This window comes from Anopheles nili, chromosome 3, assembly GCF_943737925.1.
Source record: "Anopheles nili chromosome 3, idAnoNiliSN_F5_01, whole genome shotgun sequence".
NCBI lineage: Eukaryota > Metazoa > Arthropoda > Insecta > Diptera > Culicidae > Anopheles > Anopheles nili.
In genome coordinates, this window is record NC_071292.1 from 21,561,691 (window position 1) to 21,586,141 (window position 24,451).

The 24,451-nt window shown below is 45.0% G+C and overlaps 4 protein-coding genes across 4 annotated transcripts; 2 read left to right on the top strand and 2 right to left on the bottom strand.

The window, feature by feature from the left end:
• Positions 1 to 1,215: 1,215 nt before the first annotated feature.
• On the bottom strand, positions 1,216 to 3,223 carry LOC128725916 (pre-mRNA-processing factor 17). The gene is made up of 4 exons (XM_053819690.1): positions 3,032 to 3,223; positions 2,407 to 2,965; positions 1,848 to 2,326; positions 1,216 to 1,785 (listed from the first exon to the last, which is right to left on the bottom strand). The coding sequence occupies exons 1-4, from the start codon at positions 3,221 to 3,223 to the stop codon at positions 1,252 to 1,254; spliced, it is 1,764 nt and encodes a 587-aa protein (XP_053675665.1). The 3' UTR covers positions 1,216 to 1,251.
• Positions 3,224 to 12,058: 8,835 nt separating this feature from the next.
• Positions 12,059 to 22,251, top strand: LOC128723201 (phosphatidylcholine:ceramide cholinephosphotransferase 1-like). The gene is made up of 4 exons (XM_053816919.1): positions 12,059 to 12,172; positions 19,721 to 20,423; positions 20,499 to 20,677; positions 20,745 to 22,251. The coding sequence occupies exons 1-4, from the start codon at positions 12,071 to 12,073 to the stop codon at positions 20,904 to 20,906; spliced, it is 1,146 nt and encodes a 381-aa protein (XP_053672894.1). The 5' UTR covers positions 12,059 to 12,070; the 3' UTR covers positions 20,907 to 22,251.
• Positions 22,252 to 22,374: 123 nt separating this feature from the next.
• On the top strand, positions 22,375 to 23,766 carry LOC128723895 (protein tilB). The gene is given in 3 exon segments (XM_053817660.1): positions 22,375 to 22,383; positions 22,436 to 22,469; positions 22,544 to 23,766. Coding segments are annotated over 3 exon segments (1,266 nt in total).
• Positions 23,767 to 23,801: 35 nt separating this feature from the next.
• LOC128723896 (uncharacterized) lies at positions 23,802 to 24,451 on the bottom strand. The gene is made up of 3 exons (XM_053817661.1): positions 24,376 to 24,451; positions 24,072 to 24,310; positions 23,802 to 23,987 (listed from the first exon to the last, which is right to left on the bottom strand). Exons 1-3 carry the CDS (start codon positions 24,449 to 24,451, stop codon positions 23,802 to 23,804), a joined length of 501 nt encoding a protein of 166 aa, XP_053673636.1.

Consider the following 24,451-nt stretch of genomic DNA (forward strand, 5'->3'; position numbering starts at 1 on the left):
AACATAGCACATACTTCGCACAAACAAGGGGCTGTTTATGTTTTTCACCTTTCTAGCAGGGAATAACATGTTGCCTCCGAGGGCAAAAGGGACACTTCCGACGTAGTATACAGCCGAGGGGGTTGACGTGATGATGCGTTTCAAATGGGAAAATATATATATGACGTGAACAGGAGGCTCGCGTACACCATGACAACAAAATGCGATCTTCTTCACCGTTGCGGGTATATAAACGTTTGGGATGCTTTTTTACGGACAATAGTACTCAGCCAGCGACACGAGAGACCCTTTGCGAAGGAACGACTCTCCATCTCATAGCAACAAGCGCATTTACAGTAAAATGTTCGCACGAACGAAATTAGTCCCGTCGGTTGCCCTACTCGTGGCCGTCGTCATCCATACTGCCATCGAAAATGGACACAGTGCGGTGGTTATCAATCGATCCGATGTTAGTTCCAGTCCAACCGCGAAGGAACACACGTGGACGAGTGGTCAACGTTACGTATCGATAATTCCCAGCGAAAACAAGCAACACCGGAAGCGTGACAATCCAGTTGAGCAGGAACCACCGGTCGTGCCTGGTGCGGATACCAACGATCTAAAGCGGCGAACGTTTACCCAAAATCAACTGCGACCGTGTACGTTTTGTCGATTCTTCACAACGATAACTCCAGCACCGAAACCAAAGATTTATCTCAATGTATTGCGCCAGTAGAAAGTAGGGCTTTAACTGCGCAACATTCAAAGGATGTTGGGTGATATGAGTTTTTGGTGTTGAAATTTGAGTGAGCATACGACTGCCTGATCATACGATCATAAGACTGAAAAAAGGTGGTTTTCCATCAATGTAAAATAATTGCTAGTTCCTTAAGATGTAAAATAGACTTAATAAATAAAATTTAATTCAAAATATATGAGTAGTTATACTGTTAATGCATGTTATAATACGGATAAATATGCCACAACTTGGACTATTTGTGAAAAGAATCAAACATTTTCTGTTATCCCTCGTGAAGCGAATGATTTCAGTGAAGCTCAATTCATCTGGATTACTTTCGGCGAAGACTAGATCTATTTTGCTTGAACGAATGATCGAAGAATGTAGTTGGAGGTTCAAAAAAACGTAGTTATATATTGAAATATGAATTGAATTGACGCATCACATAACAACCGTTTTTCGGATATGAATAAGACTTATTTATGCGTGAAAAATTGTATTACATCAACGTTATCGTTGATTCCGTCGATTCCTCAATCCCAGTACTTTATTAGACCATCCCATCCTGCCGTAACAAGCTTACTGGCCTCGTGCGGATGCCAGAGTGTCGCTATGCAGACGTTATCGTGCGCTTGCCACTTCTTGTATAGCTTCGTCGTTTTCCAGTCCCAGATGTAGCACTTGCCGTCACCATCACCCGACACCAGGTAGCTCATATCAGGCGAAAAATCGAGATTACAAGCGTATCCCGATACCATGTGGCCGCTAAACGTTTTCTTGCGGTTCATCTTGAACCGATTAATTGCAGAAAAAATGACGATCTTGTTGTCCAAACTTTGACACGCCAGCCACTTCCCGTTCGGGGCTAGGGTTACGGCCGGCATCGAATGCATCGTTGGATCGGCAATGTACTTCATGTCCACCGGGATGTCCCATTCCCAAACGCGCAAACTCTTATCGTCTGAGGTCGTCACGAAGCGTCGATTTTCATCCACGAATGTGATCGTGTTTACCGCTCCGAGATGGCGATCGTACTCCTGCACAACTTCACCCGTACGAGTGTCCCACTGAAATTGTGAAAATAATGTTAAGTAGGTGGATCGGCACAAAAAGCATATGACTAACTTACACAAATAATCTTTTTATCGGATGTTCCCGCTACAAAGAGATGCTGTTTGTTGTAATCCGGGTGGAACTTGACGCAGAACGGAATCTTACGCGAGTTGAACCGAGATATCACGTCTCCCGTTTCCGTGTCCCACAGCTTCAAGTACCGATCATATCCGGCTGAGATGAATCGCTCGCCACTGTTGTTGAAGCTAACGTCACGCACCGCCTGCCGGTGACCAGAGTAGGTACGAACGCAGCGCCGCTCATTGTACACTTCCCACAACTTCACGCGAGCGTCCATGCTACAAGACAGCAGCAAATGGGCAGAAACGGGGAAAAATCTAATGGCGGAAATTCCCTTCGTGTGACCCGTCCAGCTGTGAATGTGGGCTTTCGGTAAGAAGCAACGGTCAGGCGCACCAGCTCTACGCAAATTAACTCCAACATCGTGCGGAGGATGTAGAAATGATCGTCCTTGATAATCGAAAGCGTCTTTGACTGGAATAAGCAAAATATTTCAATGTATTTTACGCTCTTTGTAATGAACAGCAACAAAAGCCTTTCGGTAAAACACTCACTGTGCAAAATGGATTTTTCTTCGATTGGTTTATCTTCCTTCACCTTGTGACGGCGGTGTTTCTTTGCCATCATTTCCTCGATCTCAGCTTTCTCCTTTTCGCTCGGTCGTGCAACCGTCTGCTCATCTTCAAACTTACCCCAAGGACCGAGGAATCCCTCCACATCCTCCGGGGCGTCGTTCTTGACGCGTTTTCTTTTTTCCCCGGTATTCACCTTGGATTTGGCCGACTCGAATACGGTTGCTCCGTCGGTGTCATACGCCGCCTGTAAGTGTCCGACATAACTCGGGCCTTCTTCTGGGGTTACTTTTTTACCGTCAACCGAAGGATCCAGCGCGTACCCATAACTGTGGAACGTTTTGCGCTGGTTTTCGAATTGAAAATCGCTGATGTGTGCATTCTCCACAAAACCGGTGAGCATGTTTTTTGGTGCTCTCATTTGCTGTGTTAGGAAAGGGTTCTCCGGACCTGCAACCGGAGCAAAAAGCTCTTCGTAGCGCGGATTGTAGTTGATTTCCTTCACGGTGGGTTGGATCGCGCGCGAAACTTCCGACTGACCCTGCGAACGTAGGAAATATAAGTATAACAACAGAAAAGCAACAACAACAAGCATAAATTAGCTTACCATCGGTACCACCAGCGGTGCAGCGCATATTTCTAACGATTTTCCTACGGAATACTGGCTGTCGATTGGCTTTAGGTGAGCAGTCGCATCCGCCGAAGTTTCACCATCTGTTCGACTATTCGTTGCCGTCGTTTGTTTGTCTTCCGGTTCCGAATCACTGTTGCTGCTACCGTAACCTTTCAGATGCAGCATTTTGATGATTTTTTCTCACTTATTTTCCGTTCGCAAGCAAAAATACAGAAACGACGCTGACTAGCGATGCGCATTTGTTTTGTTTACGTATGGCGATCATTTGACAGCTGGATGCTATACAGCCTATGACGCACAACGCACCTCTCGTCATCACGTGCTAGCTGAAAATTGCACTTCAAGTGTAAACGCGCCATTAGCATTGGAAAACTCATTGCTATTCCGTATTTTCCACATAAATACCAACAATTTTAAGAGCATAATTGAGCTAAACACTTCATTATGATTCTACAATAGTTGCTGTGATTGTATGACATTTTAATTACATTTTCTTTTGTGCTTCAACTCATAGAAATAACTGACTGATATTTTCAAAGAAATTTACAAAAGAATTGTTTTTCAAGAGTATTTAAAACATAAATTATTACGCCTTATAGTTCGAACAATTCCAGAAATTGTTAAATTAGATTCCACAAAATGCGGTTCGATCATCACATGAAACAACTCGTATCGCTTTGCACCGGTTTGCAACGCACATGGAAAACGTCGCCTTATCAAACAGTAAAACAAACGCAATGGAAAATCGTGGCAAACGAAGAAGGAAGAAGAGTGACGAAATTTTTGCTTCCATCGCTCTCCATCGATGACGCCATCCATGGGCGTTCCCCTCCACAGGCCAGCCGCCCAACGACTGCGTTTCGGTGGGTGAGTAACGTGCCAGCGTGTGTACGGGGACGGAAAGAAGTAAACGGCCCCACAGCTGAGCACGCCAGCACACGCGGTCGTTGTTTACGTTCAGTCAAAATCGACAAGTAGTGGCCACCGGTTGTTAGTAACCGAGCGGTGCCATACACACGCGCGCGCACCACTGCACCCTTAAGGACGGTATGTTAAGTGTTGTTTTCGTACCGTAGTTCAAAGGTGTATCGAGTGAATTCGATAAAGGAGCGATCGTTTACTGTACAGTACCTAAGGTGCGAATAGTGTCCGGCGTCTTCATAGTGGTCTCCCGGTAGTATTTGCTTGGCCGACCGCACTGACATTAAACGAGAACGTCACGCCTCGGAAGACGCTCGTCATGCTTTCCTGCGCCCAGAAATATTCGTTTGCAAAATGTTCTAAATTAAGTGCAAATGTGTGAATCACCCGTTGGCAGTTGGCGGTGCTATTGCCAGAGAAAGGATTAGTGGCTAAGCGATATATTTTAAGTGGATCCGGTCACATTTCCACGTGCTTGCTAGTGTTCGGTCCTTGAGTGCACACGCACACACAGGTGTCCTCGGCGTCCAGTCCCCAAAGAGGATTCGAACCGAGGATCACACCGGTAGAACGCGGCGAAACTGTGCAAACATTGAGCACAAATACACCATCATCAAAATGGAAATTAATACCGAAGGAAGTAATAAAAACGCCTCGAATTTGGATGTAGCCACAGTCGGAATGGTAAGTGCATACGTTGGCTCATACGTCCTCGAGCAGCCAGTTTCTTTCCTATCGTTTTTTTTGGTTTCGCTTTTGCAAGGTTGTTACAGCTGGTGGCAAAGTAAACTAACAGCGAACGTGTACCCAACACTGTTCTCTTCACCTTCGCCGATTGCTACACGAATTGGGAACGCATTGATAAGAAAACATTCGTACACTCCTGGTTACTGGATAGTAACGAGTTTGTAAATTAAATACATTGGAACTGGTTCCCCTTATCGCAGTATATTTAAATGTAAATGCCTTTATGATTCATACCAAGAACTGTTTAGTTGAGCTACACATTCCGTATTCAAAAAAAAAACTACTGTTATAAGCGTTGTAGTTTTTTACTAATCATCTAAATCATCGGTTTCCTTCCTTATAAGTTCCGATATGTATCCCTTAAGCCGCGCCCATTCCCACCCGGAAATAGCACTTAAATTCGCATCCGATTTCGAGTTTTCCGTTTCCCTCACGTTTGCCAGCCAATTGTGAGGAAATGCTATTAATATCCACCCAACTCGATTTTCCGTCTTCCGAACCGAAAAGGACATATTCCAATTCGAAAATGACTGCTTCGGTTTTACATCTATCCGAGCCGTACCTTCACCTTTCGGAAGGGATTCCAGGTTGTTCCGTTGTATCAAGGCAACGGAACGATGTTATGAATGAATAATACTCGCGCTTCACAAACGGGAAGAGGAGAAGAAAGAATTCGTTACGTTTCGAGACGGTAAGGAGCAATGGATCGCGTCGTCAAACCGGTTCTTACCCAAGGAACTATTTTTAAATTTCATTCATAAATATTCCCACGAAGGCGCAAATACAAGGGAAGGCGAGTGTGATGAAGAGGGTTGTGAGAAATCGAAACAACAACGAAAAAAAAATCCTCACCAGAATTCCCCCACAGCTGACTTTTGTTTTTAAAATATGTATGCACGTACGAAAGTGACGCAAATGTTTTGCATCGGAAACGGAACGTTCGATCGTTTGCATGAACCAATAAATCCAGCTTAAAGTAGGCCATGTTTTAATGCGAATACGTACGTATGCTCCGAAAAGGTGTAGCTTATACGAGGGTATTTTTGGCTTCTTCATCCACGGCGTAACCACCGGACGCCACCTCAGGTGGTCAAGGCTTTCCAAGGTCGACCTTCTGTGGAAACTTACTCAAACGTTTGCTCTTTCACACGTCAACCACGGTGAAGGCTGTCGGGGTCGGTGCGAAAGGCACCTGGGAGGCGGATGTTATTCCGATCACTAACGATCCTCGGGGCGTTGCGGGCCATTTTTCCACCACAATAAACGGAGCCAAAAGACTTGCGCTGGCCACAAACGAAGCTAACCGTTGCAACAGATATTCACCACCGGAGGCGATTTTGGAATGCTTTTTTCAACTTTTTATTAAGTCGAGGTATCATTTTTGACCGTCACGCATGTGTAGAATGTATTCCGTTACCCAACTGAGCTCGGGGCGAATTAGATGTTGGGTAGATCGGTTAGTAGAAAATTTAACCAACTGTTTTCTATGCATGAAATGATCATATTTTTTGCTAGATGATTTAAGAATCTCAACGCATCCGGACAGCAGCGTTTGAGTTGCTTTTTTGTTCATCTAAACTAAATAAACAGATCCATTGTATTGTGTGATGTAACAAGATGAAATGATTGAGACATTATTCCGGGAAATCGATCATCGGCATCACCACGGAAGCTGTCACAGAGGCGCACATTTAGCCGATGATTTAACCGCCTTCCTGTACGCGACTTAATGAGTCATTCCACATTCTTTGAAGCGCCGGTGCTCGAAAGTTGCTCCCACACGGATGGAATGAATCATCTCAAACCCCTAAGGCGCATGTTGAAAATTGTAAAAACTTGCCCGCACGGTTTCCGGTAGCGTAGTAGCGTCATGTCGTAAACTCGTTCGTAGAAGCGATAAGATTAGCCACGCAGTTACAGCTGATCGTTCGCCGTATTGGTGCATCCTGCGAGCAATGATCGTTCAAGGTCAATAAATTCCTTAATCACTGATACCGATTTGCTTTTAGTAGTACTTAACCTAATGTAGAGCATCGGCACAATAGAGTGCATGGATTGATGCTCTTATCATTCCTTGAAACACGAGTTCTCGTCATCAATACACTGCATGACGAAACAAGCGCAAATCAATGATTGTATAAAATGGAAACAACATCGGGGAAAGGTGATCGTAATAAGATTAAGTAAAGATCGCTTAAAACTAATCTATGCTCTTATGTTCATTGTATATTACCTTAATCTATGTGTCTATTTTTTGCCCGTTACTAAGTCCAACCAGCATATCCGTATTAAATACCGCACACTTTCGTGTAAACGTTTGAATCTTTTATCAAAGCAAATACGAACGATCTTCACATTGTTTCATGCATGTTACCGCAACCCAACCGTTTATTTAGGCCGCAACGTATTGGAACATTTTTCCAACGAAAGCAAAACGTACCATAAAATGAAGCCTAAAATGAAACGCAAAATTGTGCAAGCTCCTGTTAAACCGTATCTCTCGCGATTGGTATCTGAGGCTTTTGCTTTGTGGCCTCTCTATCCGTTACCCAAAGGTCAACGCAATGTTTAAACGTAAGCATAAAGCGGAACCTTCGAGAGAATGAGTATTGATTGCAGCATTTTCTGTTGTAAAACGATAGAAGAAAGTTGAATGGATAAAGAAACCTTTCTACTCTCTACCGTTGTCGATGATTAATTTCATGCCTACTTCTGGAAGGACTCCAATGACATTACAGACACTCCTCGATGTTCTGATGACATCGTAAATCGTCCGCTCCAAGGAAATAAAGTTGCTCAACCGTGACTCTACCTTAATGTGTACATGCAGCCTTAGGCTATTCAAGCTACCGCAAAGAATTATTTCACAACAAAACGGCCACGTGGCTAGGTCCTTCCTTTGAGTAACGTTTATTTTTTTCCCCACTCCAGACATATCATATTTATTGTGCAAGGTGTGTTCGTATTCACTGTATATCACCCAACAATGTTGTGTGATTTACTGCAATCAACGTTGGTTTTAATTCCATAAAAATGTCACAGTAGCGAACAATATGTGACGAGTGAATTTTGAAATATGCAAATTTACTTGTAAAACCTCCTGAACTGAAAATCACCCGAAGAGCTTCTATTATAATAATTGAAAGTAGAAGTTATTATTTGATGATGTCAATGCTGACAAAATGCTCGCATCAAACTTCTGTAAATCATGCTTTTTATTCGCCTGAAATAATTTAACTACGCTTTCAACATATTCTTCCGTTCCACAGAAACAGTAACCTACCGAAATGTCACTGTATTTTAGTTTTCCCCACTATCAATCATGTGGCACGCAGGTGGTACCGCGGCCCAGACAAAATAGGAACAAATAAGCACAAAATGGAAAACTCCCTGAGCACCGTGTCTCGCGAGGCTAGAATGGCGTAGTTGTGCCGGAATCGGAAGGGCCTGCCGGTCAATGGGTCATCCCTGACGTACAACGGAAACCTGTAGCACGAGCACACTCGTGTGTGTACGTAATCAGGTCCGGCATATAATGCGGAACAGGCGAAAGGATATCGAAAGGATTGCATGACTGCGCGAGGTTCCGTGAAGCGTATCCCAAGCGTGCCGATGTTTAGGTGTGGCGAAGGGAGGCTCCACCCTTCGGTCAGACCCCGATTTAGGTCAAGGAAATGGTCGCACAGGAAGGCAACGAACGCGGGAGAGGCCCACTACCATTACGCTGTTGTGTCTGGGAGGGAAAACGCAAAGCCCCAGGGCGAGCCGAACAGTGCGATGAAGGGAATGTGTTGCACCGTGCGTGGCGGTAATGGATATCCTTCGCTTGCGGGCTATCCTTTTTTTTGGTCCCGGGGCCGGTGTCGGTTCTGCACTTTATGCAATTTCCTCCCGTCTCGCAATCACGCGACAAAAAAACTGCTTGTTAAGGCTGACTAGGCAAAACCGAATGAACTGTCAATCTGTTTTGGTGAGAGTTTTAATCCTTATGACGGCGTTTTAGCTTCCTGAATGGAACATGTATGGATGTCCTTCCATCCGGTGGGGCTAATTGAGTGAAATTAGTGGTTGTTGATATTTCCCGCGTTGTAGTATGCTTCTTACCGAATATGGAAACGTTTAGCATCCGAATTACAAACTGGATACATATATTGAACGCAAAGGCTATAGATATGAAGTGATCCTTTTGTAGTATCCTTAAAAGATTAAAGTACTAAGTAATTGTCCTCAAAGTTTTGATGAAAAATTACCCTCTCAAAAGTTAGTAAATGCCCTCGCCATACTGTGGCAAGCATACGGTGAAGACTGGTCCTTCCGAACAGGTGGCCTAGAGGACAAAGCCAATCAAATGAATAAATCAAGAAATCTCATCAATAAATGATCAAGTAACATTTGGACAATTTCAATTACGATTCAACATGCAATGAGCCATACCAATGATTGGAAATTGTTTCCATAAACAACAAAAAAAGATAGAGCTTAGAATAATGATGAAAAGGATAATCTAATATCCTTTAATACAAACATACAAAGATGGTGATAATAATTTCAATTCTGTTATTCAAACAATAGTTTTCTAGTTCTTTTCAAATGCGTTATTGTTAAATTGGATATAGTTCACCTTGCATGGTTCGTCAATCGAAGCCGTTGAAGCATTTTCAGACGATGCGTCACTAACTGTCTTATTCATGTCAAATGACATACATTCGAGAAATGTAGGTCAAATAGAACGATCCAGCACAATGAAAATGATCATTTCTGTACCTTTACGCTATCGAAACAAACATTTCTGAGGTGTTTCTTTCGTTTCGTGTTTAGAACATTCCAGCAAATCTAACCGCCACTTTGTCATGATGAATACTGCCCATAGTGTTGGGAGTCATGTTTTCAATTACAATCGCCTCATCTCCCACCTCAGACAGGCGAAGTAATAGTTACGAATAATTAATGCATAACCGGAATTGTTCTACAGTGGGATTGAATTTTTGAATTACAAACGACTTTCCTTAGAATCGGGCACGGTCCTGAAACCATCCCTGAGTGGACCAGATTTACTGCCGATAGGTTCTATTGCCAGAACGGAATGCAGCAGCATTACAAGCTAGATGCTTACTCAGTGGAGTGGTTATATTCAGTGTAAAACCCACCGGAAGGTCGCGGCCGAATGGATGTAATAATTGGATAATTGGATTTCACCGTCTCCCGTTCGGGGGTTGCGTTTCGAGAAGTTTATTCAATTTGTTCAATGCCGTACGTCAACGGTTGTGGTTGTTGCATCAGACAAACCCGAAACCGCTCTATTTGTGCTTTATAAAACACATTATCGGTTCCGCTGGTGGAGTGCTTTGTATTAAATCAATTAAAACGAAGAACAGCCGAGTTTTAATCACGAAGATCGTTAATATATATGAAGCAGTTCAGAACGTGAATATGTAAAGCAGAACGCCGTGTAGCGGAATGTGAAATTAATTTCCTGCACGTACAGCCAGTTGGCGCATTCCAAGTGCGCTTTAATAGGTCCACCAACACCACCACCCGGGGGGAGTGCATTCCCGAGCAACACTTCCGCGTTTGTTGGCCGTTTCGACGGGGTTGAGTTTCCTCTTGATTTCCCTACCCACTCAGACAGGAAAGTGGAAGGGAAAACTGGCTGCCGGGTGGCTTACCCACGCACACACACATAACCGCACACAAACACCGGAAATCTATCTCCGAGCAGCGAGAGAAAGTGGCCAAAGATGCAACACAACAACCTCGGACGATGGTTGATCTCGATCACGCGCGTTTTGAGGCGTGCCGCTAGTGTGAGAGTGCGTGGTGTGTGGTAAGTGAGATTTTTCTGTTGAAGGTGCGTTTTCCGTACGATCAAACGATCACCAACACCGGGAAATGCACACTCAGCCACTCGGGTGCAAGGGAAACACGCTGCATCATGCACGTGGGACAAAGAATGTGGGACAGATGAATGAGTACGAGCGGGAAAGAGTCAAGCGGTTTGTTTACTTTTTCGAAGGAGAATCACAACAAGCGTACGATCGTTGATAGGAAACCCCTCCCAGGGAGGGGTGGAAAGCAACAAGGGACGTCTGGATCGTCTCTCGCTAGTAAGATCCCACCCCCTGCATCGTATTTCCACTCTTTCCCCATCAACACGTCCCATGCACAATGCACACGACCCATCGCTGCCGTGAGAGAGACATGAGACAGAGAGCGCAAGATTGCAACGAGCAGTGGAGGGCAACCTCATGGAAATCCACAAATTGTTTGTGCTAAATCATCAAATATTGTTTAAAAATCCAAGTTGCCTACACATTTTAATAACACGTGACTTATAATCACGTGCGGGCACATCATTTACGAATCCACCTCACGTGAACATCGGAATTAAAACGTCAAACATCAACCGAGGGTTGACGACCACTGACCCTTGCAGCGCGCGGTTATTGTTAGGTTTCCGCGGCGCGGTTACTCGCAAGTTGTCCTTCAAACCCACCGAACCGCGTGCAACTGCGCGGTTGTAACCGAACGACGGAGAAACCGCCGTTTTCCTCCGATTCCGATCAGTAGTGTCCGGGTGTGATCGCATCCCGCGTGCGAAAAAGACGGCAGACTCCCGCACGGAGGGGAGAAAGTGTGATTGCGCGCAGAATTTGAACACAACGGTTGGGCTTTATTTAGCCTTTTGTTCGACGCGATAGTAGTCAATCAAGTAGAGCAGACAAACAATTTGCCTGCCACTCTCACCCCGTCTCGGTCAGGTGATAAAAATGCCCTCAACCGAAGGGCGCCAGAGTGTGTGTGGGGAGTGAGTGTGTGATAAGCGAAAACAATACGACGAGCGTACGTGCCGTGGGTCTTGGTTGCAATCGAACGGTGCTGCGAGTGCATTGAACCCACCACAACCAGCTGGTAGGCATTGGCACAAGCGCGACATTGGCGGCTAGTGAACGCAAGGAATTCGCATGCAAAACACGCGGCATCGTCTCCGGAAGCCTGCAGAGAAAAAAAAGCCCGCGTGCCGGTACAGAAACGTGCACGGAGGTCGCACAAAAAACTCGACGAAAAACCGGATTATCGTCCACGGATCCGGTGGTGCTTTTCAAGGCGAGAAAGAAAGAGACCCCAACACGTTTTAGACGGCTTCTTCCGTGTTCCGTGGATTGCGTCGTGTGTGGAATGTGTTGTTGATCGCGGTTTAGAACCAGCGCTGTGAAACATCGCTTAATCGACAGTGACCTCGAGAGGAGACCCAACACACATCCACGGCCACCGGTCAATTGTGCATTATTGTGCAGGTGATTAGAACGTCAGGTGAGACTGTTTCTCTCTCGCTCGTGTGCGACGATGGCCTACTACGCACCGAAATCAAAGCCGGGCGGTACGCTGAGTGCGGTCTACGAGAAGCTCTATAGCAACTGTTCGACATTCCGCAAGCTGCACTATGAAGTAAGTTTTGAAGCCGGTTTATGCAACTTTGTGCGGATGTTGGAACAAACGAAAAAAAAAACGAACCTCATCCGCACCCTGTGAACGGGGATGTCGACCCTTCCTTCCATTACGACAGTTACGTCGACATAGTCGGGGTTCGGTTGGGCGGAAAAGCGCTTTCCCTTCCGTCAAGTAGGGCTCACTAAAAATATACCACCCGTCTACCCTAAACCACGACGAAGCGTCGTAAATAAACACACGCCCCACCACCGTTTCGGTACAGGGGTTTGCGCATTTTCCCAGTTTTCCCACGCGGGGAAAATTCGAGGTGGACGTTCATGAATCGGAGAGTCGTAGAAACGAAATAGACTAGGCGTCGGGGAGATTTTTGTTTCTCTTCTTTTTTTAGTTGACCACTTCCACATCGTGGAAAATTACGCCGCAAAATTATGTCAACTGTGGGTGGGTTTGAAGCGGGCTTCCGTTGCGATGAGACGGCGCCTACTTTTCTGCTTTGGGTTTTCCTTTTACGCGTCACCTGACAACGCATAGCTGCCACTATTTTGTATTTCAGTGCTAGTAACGCTAGTAGGCGATGCCAAGGCCCCCCAGTGTAACCCCGGAAGCCCCACAAAATCGAAAAGAAAAGCCATTTTCCTACACAAAACCGTGCTCGGTCTGGTGAATGAAATCGATGGACGGTATTTGCGTATTCGGTTCGTCTACTCAGCGCGAACCTTTGGACCGGAGGTTTTCGTCACCGCGAGACAGATGAGACAATGATACACATATTATCGCGTTTTAAAATAGCAGAGAAAGAAACCCACCAACGATCGCGATCGCGGTGGCACAGATAAAACAGCTTGCCAGGTGTCTCGGATGATGGGCGAACACTACGCGCTACAATTTGCGTCTTTCATGGCGTTTGCGAGACTAAGCTACTGGTAATTTGAAACGGCACCGCATGCAAGACTGTTTGGTTTTGTGGTAAAGCGACATAATCTACAACCGTGCCGTACATCGCTCCATTTCTCTTTCTGAGCCAGATCAGTTTTATTTCCTCATAATCTACAATGATATACGTCTAAAGCTTAACGTAAAGTATTCCAGCGTTCATCACTCCTTAGGCATCTTGCTCGCCTTGCACACGAACTGCTCTTGAGCGACCGTTTAGCAGTCGACCGATTAGCAGAAGTACTTATCCAGTGACTCATGTACGCGCACACCTCAAGGAATGTCGAATAATTAGCGGTGTACTCTGTACGCCAAGTGCCGCTGCCCATTCTCGGCGTTCGACAACCAAACCACCCGTTAACCGCACGGAACTAAAAAAAAAACATTGTAAAGCAGCGTGCATGCAAATAGTACTTCACACTGAAAACGGCAATCAGTTGGCTAGGATGGGTTTGGCTTCATAACAGAGCCCTTTCTAGGGATCGGTTATCATCCGCCTGAAGAACATCGCACGCTCCGGTGTGCGTTCAGATCAAATAAGTAAAATCCGCAGCTGTATTGCCACTTAAGAAAGTCCACTTAGATCAGCGGTGTAGAGAGTGGCACTTGAAATGGTTGAATTACTCAGCCCGCGTGCAGCCGCAAGGTACGCACCACGCACCAACACATGCATGCGCACTGCACCATGTAGTTGATGGGGGAGTGAGGTTGTGCAACCTCCCAGTAACCCCCGTGGCAAACATCGACGAACAATGACGTCGGTGTTGCAGCCGTCTCTGGAAAGTTCTTGAAGCTTAACGCGAACTCGCGTGCTCGTTGAACTGACGCGCCGGGAGCATGATCTTTCCATTATTCATCTCGTTTAACCGTCGCGCGATGATGAAGCGGGTAAATCTCGGCTCGTTCGCAATTCTCGAAACGCGCAAAAATTGATTGCAACAACTCGGACGTTCGGACATCAATTGGTTGCGTGCGTTTTTGGTTTTTGCTTTTTGAGAGAACGGTTTATTTCAAATGAAAAAAAAATACACACCCCTACTATTTCCCACCCAGCCAAATGGGAAGCGTTTTGCCACCACGGACTTCGATCCGCCAATCGAACTGGCCTTGTCTTGTTTTGCGATGGATCCGATTGGGGAGGTTTTTTTGTTGTTCTCTAAACCACCGCTTGTCACCACTGAATACCGCGAGTCGATCATTGGCGCGTTTGCAGTCATTAAATATATCAATGAGTGCGATCTGCACGGCCAGCCGGCGAGAGGGAATGCTTCTGTTCGTTAATTATTTATAGCTCCGGTTTGCCGTTCGCCGATCGCGGAAGGGTTCGAACGATCGCAGTTGCCCTCGATGGGGTTGCGATCGTTTGCTCCACACACACACACACACACACACGCATACACAGCTGGTCCGGTGTTGACGTTCACGCATCCGCCAAACTGACGAGCAGCAGCCTCCCTGCAATGGGTGTGGAAATTAGCGATTCATTTGCACCGTTGCCTAGTGCAAATATAAATATCGATCGCACAGACTAAACAGGGGGTGCGTTTTACGATTTGCACTGCATGCCTGCCGTGATGGGAATAGAATGGAAATGGTGGGGTGAAAAATAGACAAAAATGTGTCATTGTTTGATCAACCACAGGGTGCCTTCAACCTCCATCATATGCCGCTGCCTGCCGATCCGATCGCAAGGACACGCTTAGTGGGTAATCGATCGTGGTACGTGTCGTTCGCCACGTGAAGTTCTACGGAATCTCGGTGCATAAATTATTGCGGGAACCTTTTTGGGAAGCAGGAAGGAAGAGTTGCCGCATGCAAATGTCGACTCATCGTCGGTTGCGTTTTAGTGCGACGTTTTATTTTCTCAATTCTAATGAGCCTCACTTTAGGGACGCGAAACGTGCCGCAGAAACTTCACCGCGGTGCATCGTAAACAGGTGAGGGTGCACGTTTTTTTTTCGCTGTTTAACAGGTGAAAAAATAGACAATCGATCAAACTCCGACATGTTGATGCTGCGCGGAGATACGAGCGCTGCACACCACGCTACGCATACAATCGCAAGCGCACTGATAAGGCGTCCAGCGGGAAATCAGACAGAACAAAGTGTCACTTAGCGTTGCGGAGATGAGGGACAATTGCACTGGAGCTTATTCGTCCCAACGATGCTCCCCTCCCCCCAAAGTGCCCTTCTGTCCAAGGTCGAATGGGGGTGGGTTGCGCCTTCGTCTCGCCGAAACCGCGCATCTTCATTTGCATGATTCCGGTACATGTGCACCGAGCCAACCGGGAGCTAGACGCACGCCTTCGCACTCTGGTGGTATATGCAAAATTACTCAACCAGATGCGCGATGAATGAAGGATGAAGATGAACGACCACTCACTTAGGGCGAGTGTCAATCAAATAAACACTATACGCAACATCACCGGGAGCTTGTACGTTATCGTCATTGGGTTTGTGGTTGATAAGATTTGAGAGCGTTTTTTTTATCATCTAAGCACTTCTACACCTCCTCCACGTCCTTCCCGAGCAGAAACCGCAAGTTTGCGATTAACAAACTGTTTTGAGGGTTTCGTTTGTTTTTCTTGCATATCTTCACTGCAGCAGAGATTATATCCATGAAAGACAATGTAATGTTAACGTTGAAGCATTTTTTACATCTTATACACATAATAAACAACTACGTCTTTTGTTCCTTATCTTAACGTCAAGTTAATGCACATTTTTTGAATAATTGAAGCCAATAAGAACGAGGGTTTATAAGTCACTTTCACGTTGATTCAAATTACTGGCCAATTTCAATGTGTACTTGAACCACTCGTAATATTACTACCGCCGCGAGAGGAGCTTTCATTACCATGCTTCCAGAAGCTTTTTGATCCGGAAAAAAGCTTTTTGTTCGCTTTTCCGTTGCCAATCGTTTTAGGATGTGGGGAATTCTGTCCCTGATCATAATCGATCGATTAGTCCGGTTTGTGAAAGAGTTGTAAATACCGTTGATGCTCGACACAATTCTGTCCCCTTAGTGTGGTAATGATCGGTGGGCAAATAGAACCGTCATGATTTCAACCATGATAAGCCGATGGGCTGCCTGTGATAAAGTAAGCCTAGCCAGTCGGTCGTGTTCGTCTATTTTTCGTGTCAATTTTGATGGACTAAATTACGGGCAAAAAAGCGCCTCTGAGGGGTGTATGGCTATTTCAATGAAGCTGGTCATGTCTCCTCAACCCATGCCCTTACAAATGTCAATAGTTATCACCGATCAAGGACCAATCGTTTGACGGACGGGAGATGAATCAGTTAGCAAGGGAATGGAAAGCAGGCAAGCTACGTGCGAGATGATTTACGGAGTGTGAATGCTGCTCGAGGATTGCGATAATAGCTTTGTTTACTTGCAAGCACTTTTGCTTGCGGCAAATTTGTTCCGCAACTTCTTCAACAACGGGAGTAACTGATAAACCTATCATGCATACGAAAAGGCATCAGGAATGCAAAGGAATGTTGCACCAGGAGAGATTGCCGAAATCTCAACCACCTTCAGTTGAAGTGGAATTTTATATGGAACCCATTTTCGGTTACATTTTACGTACTGGCAAATTTTTCGACGGTGTTATCATGCACGATATGGTGGCATCTGCTACCATACACCGCATGTAGTAGCGATAACCTTCATGTGCAGATGAGAGATTACGAGAAGACGGGCAAGTACGTTCACTGTAAGGGAGTGCGTAGAGTGGTGGGGCCTATTTTTTATCTAATTCAGATAGTGGTTTCACTGCTCTTCGTTTGCTTCTCTTGTCAGCTGCGCCAACAAGAGTGCGGTAAGAGTCAAGCCCTTTTTTAATCCCACGTTCCCGCAGGCGTACTTTTCGCCCTGAACCGTTTAGTCAGCTGGACAGTGTGCGCGTTAGAATACCGGATGTTTACGATGTTTTTATTTGAAAACATATTATCAACCCCTTAAAAATGTTTACCCCTAAAAAAACACGTAACAACTTCTTCTATGGCTTCTCGTATTTTTGCACATTTATTATCCCTCAAATAGCCGGAATCCGCTCTAAAATATTTAAGAAAAGGGAGTACATTCTTCCATTTTGAAAGCGCAGGATTCGAGGTGTACTATTGACGCTTAAATATGTTACCTTTGTTTGCACATTTTATTGCACACACTGTACCACAGATAAGCTCGAGTATGTGCAGAAGAAGAAGAGGAAAAAATTTAAAAAAAAACACACATACCCCACACGAGGGGGGTCACCCACCCTCCTGAGACTGATCGTTTTTGCTGATGCGACAATGCGATGACGATCGCGACTACGGTTGTTAAAGGTTCGCCGTCATCGTCATCATCACCATCGCTGTTGTCGTCGCCGTCGTCATCGTCATAGTTGCGGCACATTTTCGTCGGGACCCGCAAACGGATCGGACGTGTTTTTGTGCCGGGTGCTGCGATCTGTTTCGTTTCGCAAGCCGCGCCGCGAGTTCTCGATCTTGTTTGTGCCTTTTATCCCTGCACGGTTATTATTACTCGCTGGTGGTAGTAGACGGTGTGCCGGTGCCGTGCTGTGTGTTTTCCGTCGCGTACAATGAAGGTGATCCTCAAGACGGGATGGCCCTATACAAAGACGATACAGAGACTGTCGTCCTCGTACAGCACGTATCCTTGGAGTTACTTCCCGTGCCAGGCAAGTGTTGCGGTTTTTAGCGTAGGGTAGTTTAGTAACCAGAGAACACCATACGTATGATCTTCTTTTTTTAAATAACCAAAAAGAGCTAACAACGGTCGTCTAAACTTCATTTATTGGAATCTAGCAGCAGATTCCGTCTGATAAGGAAAACAGTTTAATTTAGCTGATGCTTATCGAGGCCGCCATTCGTAATCTCGTCCCTGACTGAATAGTGCTTTACGTGCTTAAAGTGAGTGGTGTGTGATCATAGACGATGGCAATGCTGCGTGTGCTAGTTAAGATCGATTGCATACAATCAAGGAAAACGCCACCGCGGCGTGTTATATGACACCATCCATGTGCAGTGCAATTTAAGCACACTTTACTCATGGGCGCAAAAAGTATTGTAATACTTTCCTCCTTGATATTTTGCATTACTTGTGGGTGGTATGCGATCGTGTTACTTTTGCTTATCAAAGCTGTCGATTTGTACGTCAGTCAACTTTCCGGGCAAACGGTTGCTCCAAAAGCTCGGTGTGCTTATCATTCGACAATGCACTGTCAATCGGTGGTAAGGTAGTAAAAAGGAAAAATTAGATTGTCCCCAATCAGCCCGCTGCCATCCACTTCTGACGCATATCGATCGTTCTTTGTTACGTTTGCCGGTACTGGTTTTTATCGCGCGTGAAACAATATTATTGTTCTATAAATTACCTGTAAAGATATGGATTCGTTTATAGCTTAAGACTAGCATAGATGATAATCAGGATGAATAATGGGAAAGAAACGAAATTTTTATACATTTTTTTAACCGGACGTAATCGTACTTGTACAGTAAATTATCAATATAAAAGTATAATTTTCGAATTTGCCATAAATCAAGACTTCCCAGGAAAAACACTAAGCTACAGTATTCATTGAGGGCAAAAAAAACTGTGACTCATCTATGGGATGACTAAATGAAGGTAGGATTAGATGAATATCGATAAGATTTTTGGGAACATTTTTTATCGAATGTAATACAAAAATCAGTGCAAGGTAATGTGACGATAAGAGAAAGCACGATCATCGGATGGATTATTGGTACGAGCTACGACTAGGATTCTTTTTCGTTTGTATCACTCTAAGTACATCTACGGTGCGAAGTGGTGTCTCTGTTTCATCGTGATCTCGCGTAACTTAAGCAGTTTGACGCACGTAGAATTATCCATTCATCAAGGCATCACGAAAAAGTGTGTCACGGATTAGGGATTCAACCGAAAATACATTAGGAAACCTTGGTGTTTACGTATCATTACTGTTTTATTTTAAATTGAAGCAATCAACCGTATCTCCAGAAGGGCATTTTATTCTACATTAAAAACAGACCACGCAAGGTAATTTAGACCTTTTTTGTGTTGCATGTTTGCGGGTTATAAAATGAAAAAAAAAACGCCCCATGTGATAATTTTGAGATGCGACTCGAGCACAACGCCATCAACGGAAACGTTTTCTTATTGTGCATATGCCATCGTTGAGGCATTAGCTTGTCTAAATAAACTGGCACTAAGGGTCTTTCCGTTCTCTACGCTTGTCCCGAAAGCCTTATCTACCTCGGCAAACACGTGCTAGACAAGCAGTCTTGTTAGACGGTCCCTTTTCTGAAGGGCCAGCTTTAGGAATTGGCGTTCCTTTTGGGATGGAACAAGAAGAAAATTAAAAACACTGGAATTTGCAGGTAAAGTTCCCTTAAGAAGAGAAAAATAGTAAGCGTGGCAGTTTATTTTTTATTTACCGTGCGTCACATTCTGTCCTTCGATAAGATACGCCGACATGGAAAGTGCATTTTCTGCGGCGGTGGTGTATGAGAAGCGGGTTTCCGGTTACTCGCGTCAAAAGACACCGTCTACGGTGCGCTAGATCCACAAACAACCCTGAATACTGATCGCTGCTCGTTTTCGTTTCAGGAAGTACCGGACTCGTATGACTACAACAACCCTAACGCAGCGAACCATGCGGCCACATACGCACATCCCGGATCGCCATTCCACCAACAAAGTCAACCGCCACCCTCCGACTCTGGCAGTCCAGCGAGCGATGCGGTCATGATCAAGATCGATGTTCCTTCACCACTGCGGGACGATCAGCAGCGCTACCCCAAAGAGATCGGCAAAACCCTGCTGGCGTTGATGTTCCTGGCACTCAACTTCTTCCTTGCCACGGTGTCCTTGTCACTGGTGCACGATCGCGTACCGGACCGGGACACGCACGAACCCCTGCCAGACGCGTTCCTGGATCGTGTCCAGGCCCAGGATTGGGCGCTCGATGTCAGCGAAATACTGATCATGGTCGTGGTGAACTCGTGCGTGGTACTGATCGCCTTCCACAAGCACCGATTCATCGTGATGCGCCGGGTGTTCCTGCTCCTGTCCATCCTGTACATGATGCGATCGATCACGATGTTCGTGACGGTGTTGCCAGTGTCCAGCCGGACGTACTACTGCAGCCCAAAGTCGAATGCCAGCAGTGCGGGCGTGATCGTGAAGCGAGCGTTTCAACTCATCTCTGGCATGGGGCTTTCGATAAATGGCAAGCAGATCTACTGTGGTGACTACATTTACAGCGGTCACACTGTGACGCTAGTGTTGGGCTACCTTGTGATATCTGAATGTAAGTAACCAACGCGTGGCTTTATTATGAAAATATCCTTCTAATCATGTGCGTATATTTTTCTCCGGCCAACAGATTCACCAAAACGCTTCTGGCCGATCCACTGGATCTACTGGGCTGCCAGCTTAACCGGGGTGGTAATGGTGTTGATTGCACACGGTCACTACACGGTTGATGTGCTGATAGCGTACTACGTCACCACGCGGCTTTTCTGGACGTACCATACGCTAGCCAACAATAGTTTGCTGTTGAAGGTACAAATTTGTTGATCGATTTACTCGGTATCCATATCGTGCTAAACCCGTGCCATCTTCTTTGTAGCAAAACGGCAACAACTACATCGGCCGTGAATGGTGGTACTACGGGTTCCGGTACTTTGAGCGCAACGTCCGTGGTCCCATTCCGCTGCAGTACGACTGTCCGCTTTCGCTACCGTCGTCCTGGACGAAAAAATCGCCCAAGTTGCCGAGTCGCGAGAGTTGATACAGCCACCGGTGTGTATTCGTCGGCAATTACCTTGCCGTGTTCAACGAACCCATCCGTTAGAAGTACTAGGGACATGGGCGTGCACTAGGCGAAACCACGTTCATACCGCCTGGCGGGTCACACGTGGGCGGAATCTGTTCTCGACCCGACGAGAACCGACCACTCCTTCCTTTGTTACGCGGTAACATAATAGAGAGGATGAATGAAAAGACTTTGACACCCAATTAGATAAGAATTTGTTCAAAAACCTGTTAGGATCTAGCAGGACACCTGTTCGTGTATGTCTCTTTTTCTTTCAAAGAATGTGCGATTATTATCACACGTCGTTGATTGATTGATGTCAGATTTATTTAAAAGTGTCCGTAGCAAAAGAAAAAATAAGTACCGCCTGAAATCTAATCTGTCGATTGTCTAATGCGCCTCCATATGGAGACGGTGGTAGAATTGTTCGACCCACTTTAGCTAGCTTAATTTCGCTTATTCGAGTCTTTCGGTCGAGCTGATCTGCAGGCAACACTGTTGTCAGGATCAGGAGTTTTAGCGTACGTTAGTGATTTAAGATAAAACGTTTGAATTACGCTAGGAAACTAATTGTGCCCCAAATGACGTTAGGATGAGATGTATAAATTATAATTTACACAAAAATGCAGCAACATCAATGTGATATAACAAATTGCGCAGAGCGCAAAGCTAACAAGCAAGGACGCATCGTTTCAAAAGTGTTTACCAATTCTTTCGTTTCAGTGTACAGTTAACAGTATAGTGCATTTTAGTATTCTTTCCAAAACGTGTGCGATGGTAGAACAATGTTTTGTGGTTAGCTTACGTATTTGACAACGACGTTCATTTCATAAGGTTTGTGGGCGTTAATTATCATTCGAAGCGTTTGGAGAAATATAAGCCCTTTAGATTAATCCTTAACACTGAAAAATTTAGGGAACAAATCCTAAGATCCTCAGCACGAATTTTAAAATGAACGCAGGAGTTGTAAACCTAAAAAATGCCACATCACGTTTTTTATTATCAAAGGGATCGAATTCGTCCTTAATATCTTATTTTCGTATTACTGCGAAAGTCAAGTTAAGGTGTTCGAACCAAAATTGCCGAAACTCTGTGGACTGGCATTTTTTAAATCGTATGTGCCTTTCTAACTGCCTTGAAAAGTGAAGAGTAACCCCTCCTTATCGTGTAAGAAAGCAAATCGAACTGAAATCTAAAGTCTAATATTTAAAGCAACTGCATGGGTTTTTTATTGTAAATCTTGATGACATAGTTTTACAGTGCTGGACAAAGTTGGGTGCTGCCAAGTTAAAGATATTCGTAATTTAAACGATACAAAAACATCTGGTTTTAATAAATTAAAATACGAACAAATTTAAATAACTATTTTTTCAACTCATCTGACACATTTGAAACGTGATTTTACATTCTGCCCAGCGCATGCTCTATAATGAATAGGGTCACCATGGCAACAGTTACGGCAGTGGTAACAAGTTGTAAAGGAAAATTTGTTTCTATTCACCTAGAAAGCTAATAAATCAAAGTAAAATATGGTTCGAAGTGAGTATTTTTATGTTCAATTATTTAAGCAAGATCCTCGAAGCGATTTATTCCGGTTCTGTCTACAATTTCAGTAACAGAACAGCTTATTCGTAAACGATCGGAACATAACGAACTGATTATCGGCACGTTAGAAGAGCTCTCGCTGCACCAGGAAGATATCGAGCGTATCGAGCACATTGGCCACTGGTGTCGGGAACTGAAAATTCTGCTCCTGCAATCAAATCTCATCCCCCGGCTGGAGAATTTAAACAGACTTAAGAAGCTCGAATATTTGAATGTAGCGATTAACAATATCGAACGTATCGAGAATCTCGAATCGCTCGAAGCTCTTCAGAAGCTTGACTTGACGCTCAACTTCATAGGAGAGTTAACGAGCGTGGAATCCTTGAAGGGTAACTACAACCTGCGGGAGCTGTTTCTTACAGGTAATCCCTGCACGGATTATCCTGGCTATCGAGAATACGTAATCACCGTCCTGCCGCAGTTGCACCATCTCGACGGTCAGGAGATTACGCGAAGCGATCGGATTAGGGCGAGTAAAAGCTTCCCTGGACTACGCGAAAAGATAGTCCAGCTCGAGGTGGTTCACAAGATCGAGCGAGACGAGCAAAGGGTGCGTGTGCAACAATCGATCGAGGAACAGGAAGACAGCATTCGCAATCTACCAGACGATGATGAACGGAAAGCGAATGAATTTTGGCAGCAGAAAACCGAACACTGCCCGGAAACACGTGTACAAATGGCTAAGTTTTCTCGACGAGGTAAAGATCGTGCCGCAAAAGTATCATGCACCAACAAAACAGACGAACAGGAACGAAAGCGAAGGTTTTTTGCTAGCTGCGGCCGCCCGTACAATTTAAACGAGCCGAAGCTACGGTTCTCGTTCCGGGATGAACCAGATCGATATGAGTTGAATTTGGAGGTGTACAAATTTCTCGACACCTCTTTGGTTGAAGTGGACGCGCAACCGAACTACGTACGAGTGACGGTGAAAGGTAAGGTTTTTCAGCTCGCCCTCAAGCAAGAAATTCAGACGGACAATTCCAGTTGCCAACGCTCTCAGACCACCGGTCACTTGTTGCTGGTGATGCCAAAAGTTAACCCCGAGCGGTGCCTGATGCCTTCGAAGTATAATATACCGGTTTCCACGCCAGCAACCCCATCCGGAGTTCGCACCCATACACAGACTGGATCGCATTTGAAAGGAACAGTCAACATACATAACATTTGCGACGCATCATCCGATGTAAAATCCACCAGAACAGACGATGAAGAAATCCCAGATTTGATTTAAACAACCTATGAACAAGACACGCTTTTATTATGCTATCACAGGCCATTTTTTTCCAACTCTTTTGCAAAGTTAGCGAAATCCTCTTCGGTGAATACACTCTCTTCCACAGCTTTTTCTTGATCGCCATATTCCTTGTTCGGCTGATCTTCAATATTGTTCCTGTCTTTCCGCGACACACGAACACGTGAGACGTACCGGCCGGTTCGTGCACGTTTTAGGATCTAAGGGAGGAAAAAAAGGTTAATTTAAAAACCAATGAGTCCAATTGATGATACACTGCAGAAAATCAAGCCATATTAGCTCACCGTTTCTCTGGACACTTCGTCTAAGTTTGATTGACTTAACATGAGGAGTTTTTTTATGTTTTCCTCTGTGGGATCGTGCTTGTTGGCCATCTGTTGTCGTACGTCTGTGACGGTCAGCTTTTCTCGATGGCGTATCATGTCCTTTTCCATCCTTTTCCCCTTTTTTCCGACTAGGTGTACCAGTTTCTGATGTTTCGGTATTAGCTCCAAAGCACTTGCCTTCCTTTTAGTGGTTTTATCTGCGCGCGAAATCAAATGTTTCTGAGTAAAATTGGTTTTAAATACAACATAGTATTGCTCTTACCGTCTGTTTTTGGCTTCGCTAATTGAAGTCCTTGCTCCGCGAGTGAAAATGCTTTCTTAACCAGTGATTTGGACAT

Excerpts from the sequence above, each read along its gene's own strand:
- LOC128723201 (XM_053816919.1), top strand. The coding sequence starts at position 12,071 with ATGGCCTACTACGCACCGAAATCAAAGCCGGGCGGTACGCTGAGTGCG. Across the intron at positions 20,424-20,498 it reads CTACCTTGTGATATCTGAAT|ATTCACCAAAACGCTTCTGG; the intron begins GTAAGTAACCAA and ends TCCGGCCAACAG. Across the intron at positions 20,678-20,744 it reads ACAATAGTTTGCTGTTGAAG|CAAAACGGCAACAACTACAT; the intron begins GTACAAATTTGT and ends TCTTCTTTGTAG.
- LOC128723896 (XM_053817661.1), bottom strand. The coding sequence starts at position 24,451 with ATGTCCAAATCACTGGTTAAGAAAGCATTTTCACTCGCGGAGCAAGGA. Across the intron at positions 24,311-24,375 it reads AGCGAAGCCAAAAACAGACG|ATAAAACCACTAAAAGGAAG; the intron begins GTAAGAGCAATA and ends TTTCGCGCGCAG. Across the intron at positions 23,988-24,071 it reads ACGAAGTGTCCAGAGAAACG|ATCCTAAAACGTGCACGAAC; the intron begins GTGAGCTAATAT and ends TTCCTCCCTTAG.
- LOC128725916 (XM_053819690.1), bottom strand. The coding sequence starts at position 3,223 with ATGCTGCATCTGAAAGGTTACGGTAGCAGCAACAGTGATTCGGAACCG. Across the intron at positions 2,966-3,031 it reads CACCGCTGGTGGTACCGATG|GGTCAGTCGGAAGTTTCGCG; the intron begins GTAAGCTAATTT and ends CTACGTTCGCAG. Across the intron at positions 2,327-2,406 it reads AGAAAAATCCATTTTGCACA|TCAAAGACGCTTTCGATTAT; the intron begins GTGAGTGTTTTA and ends TGCTTATTCCAG.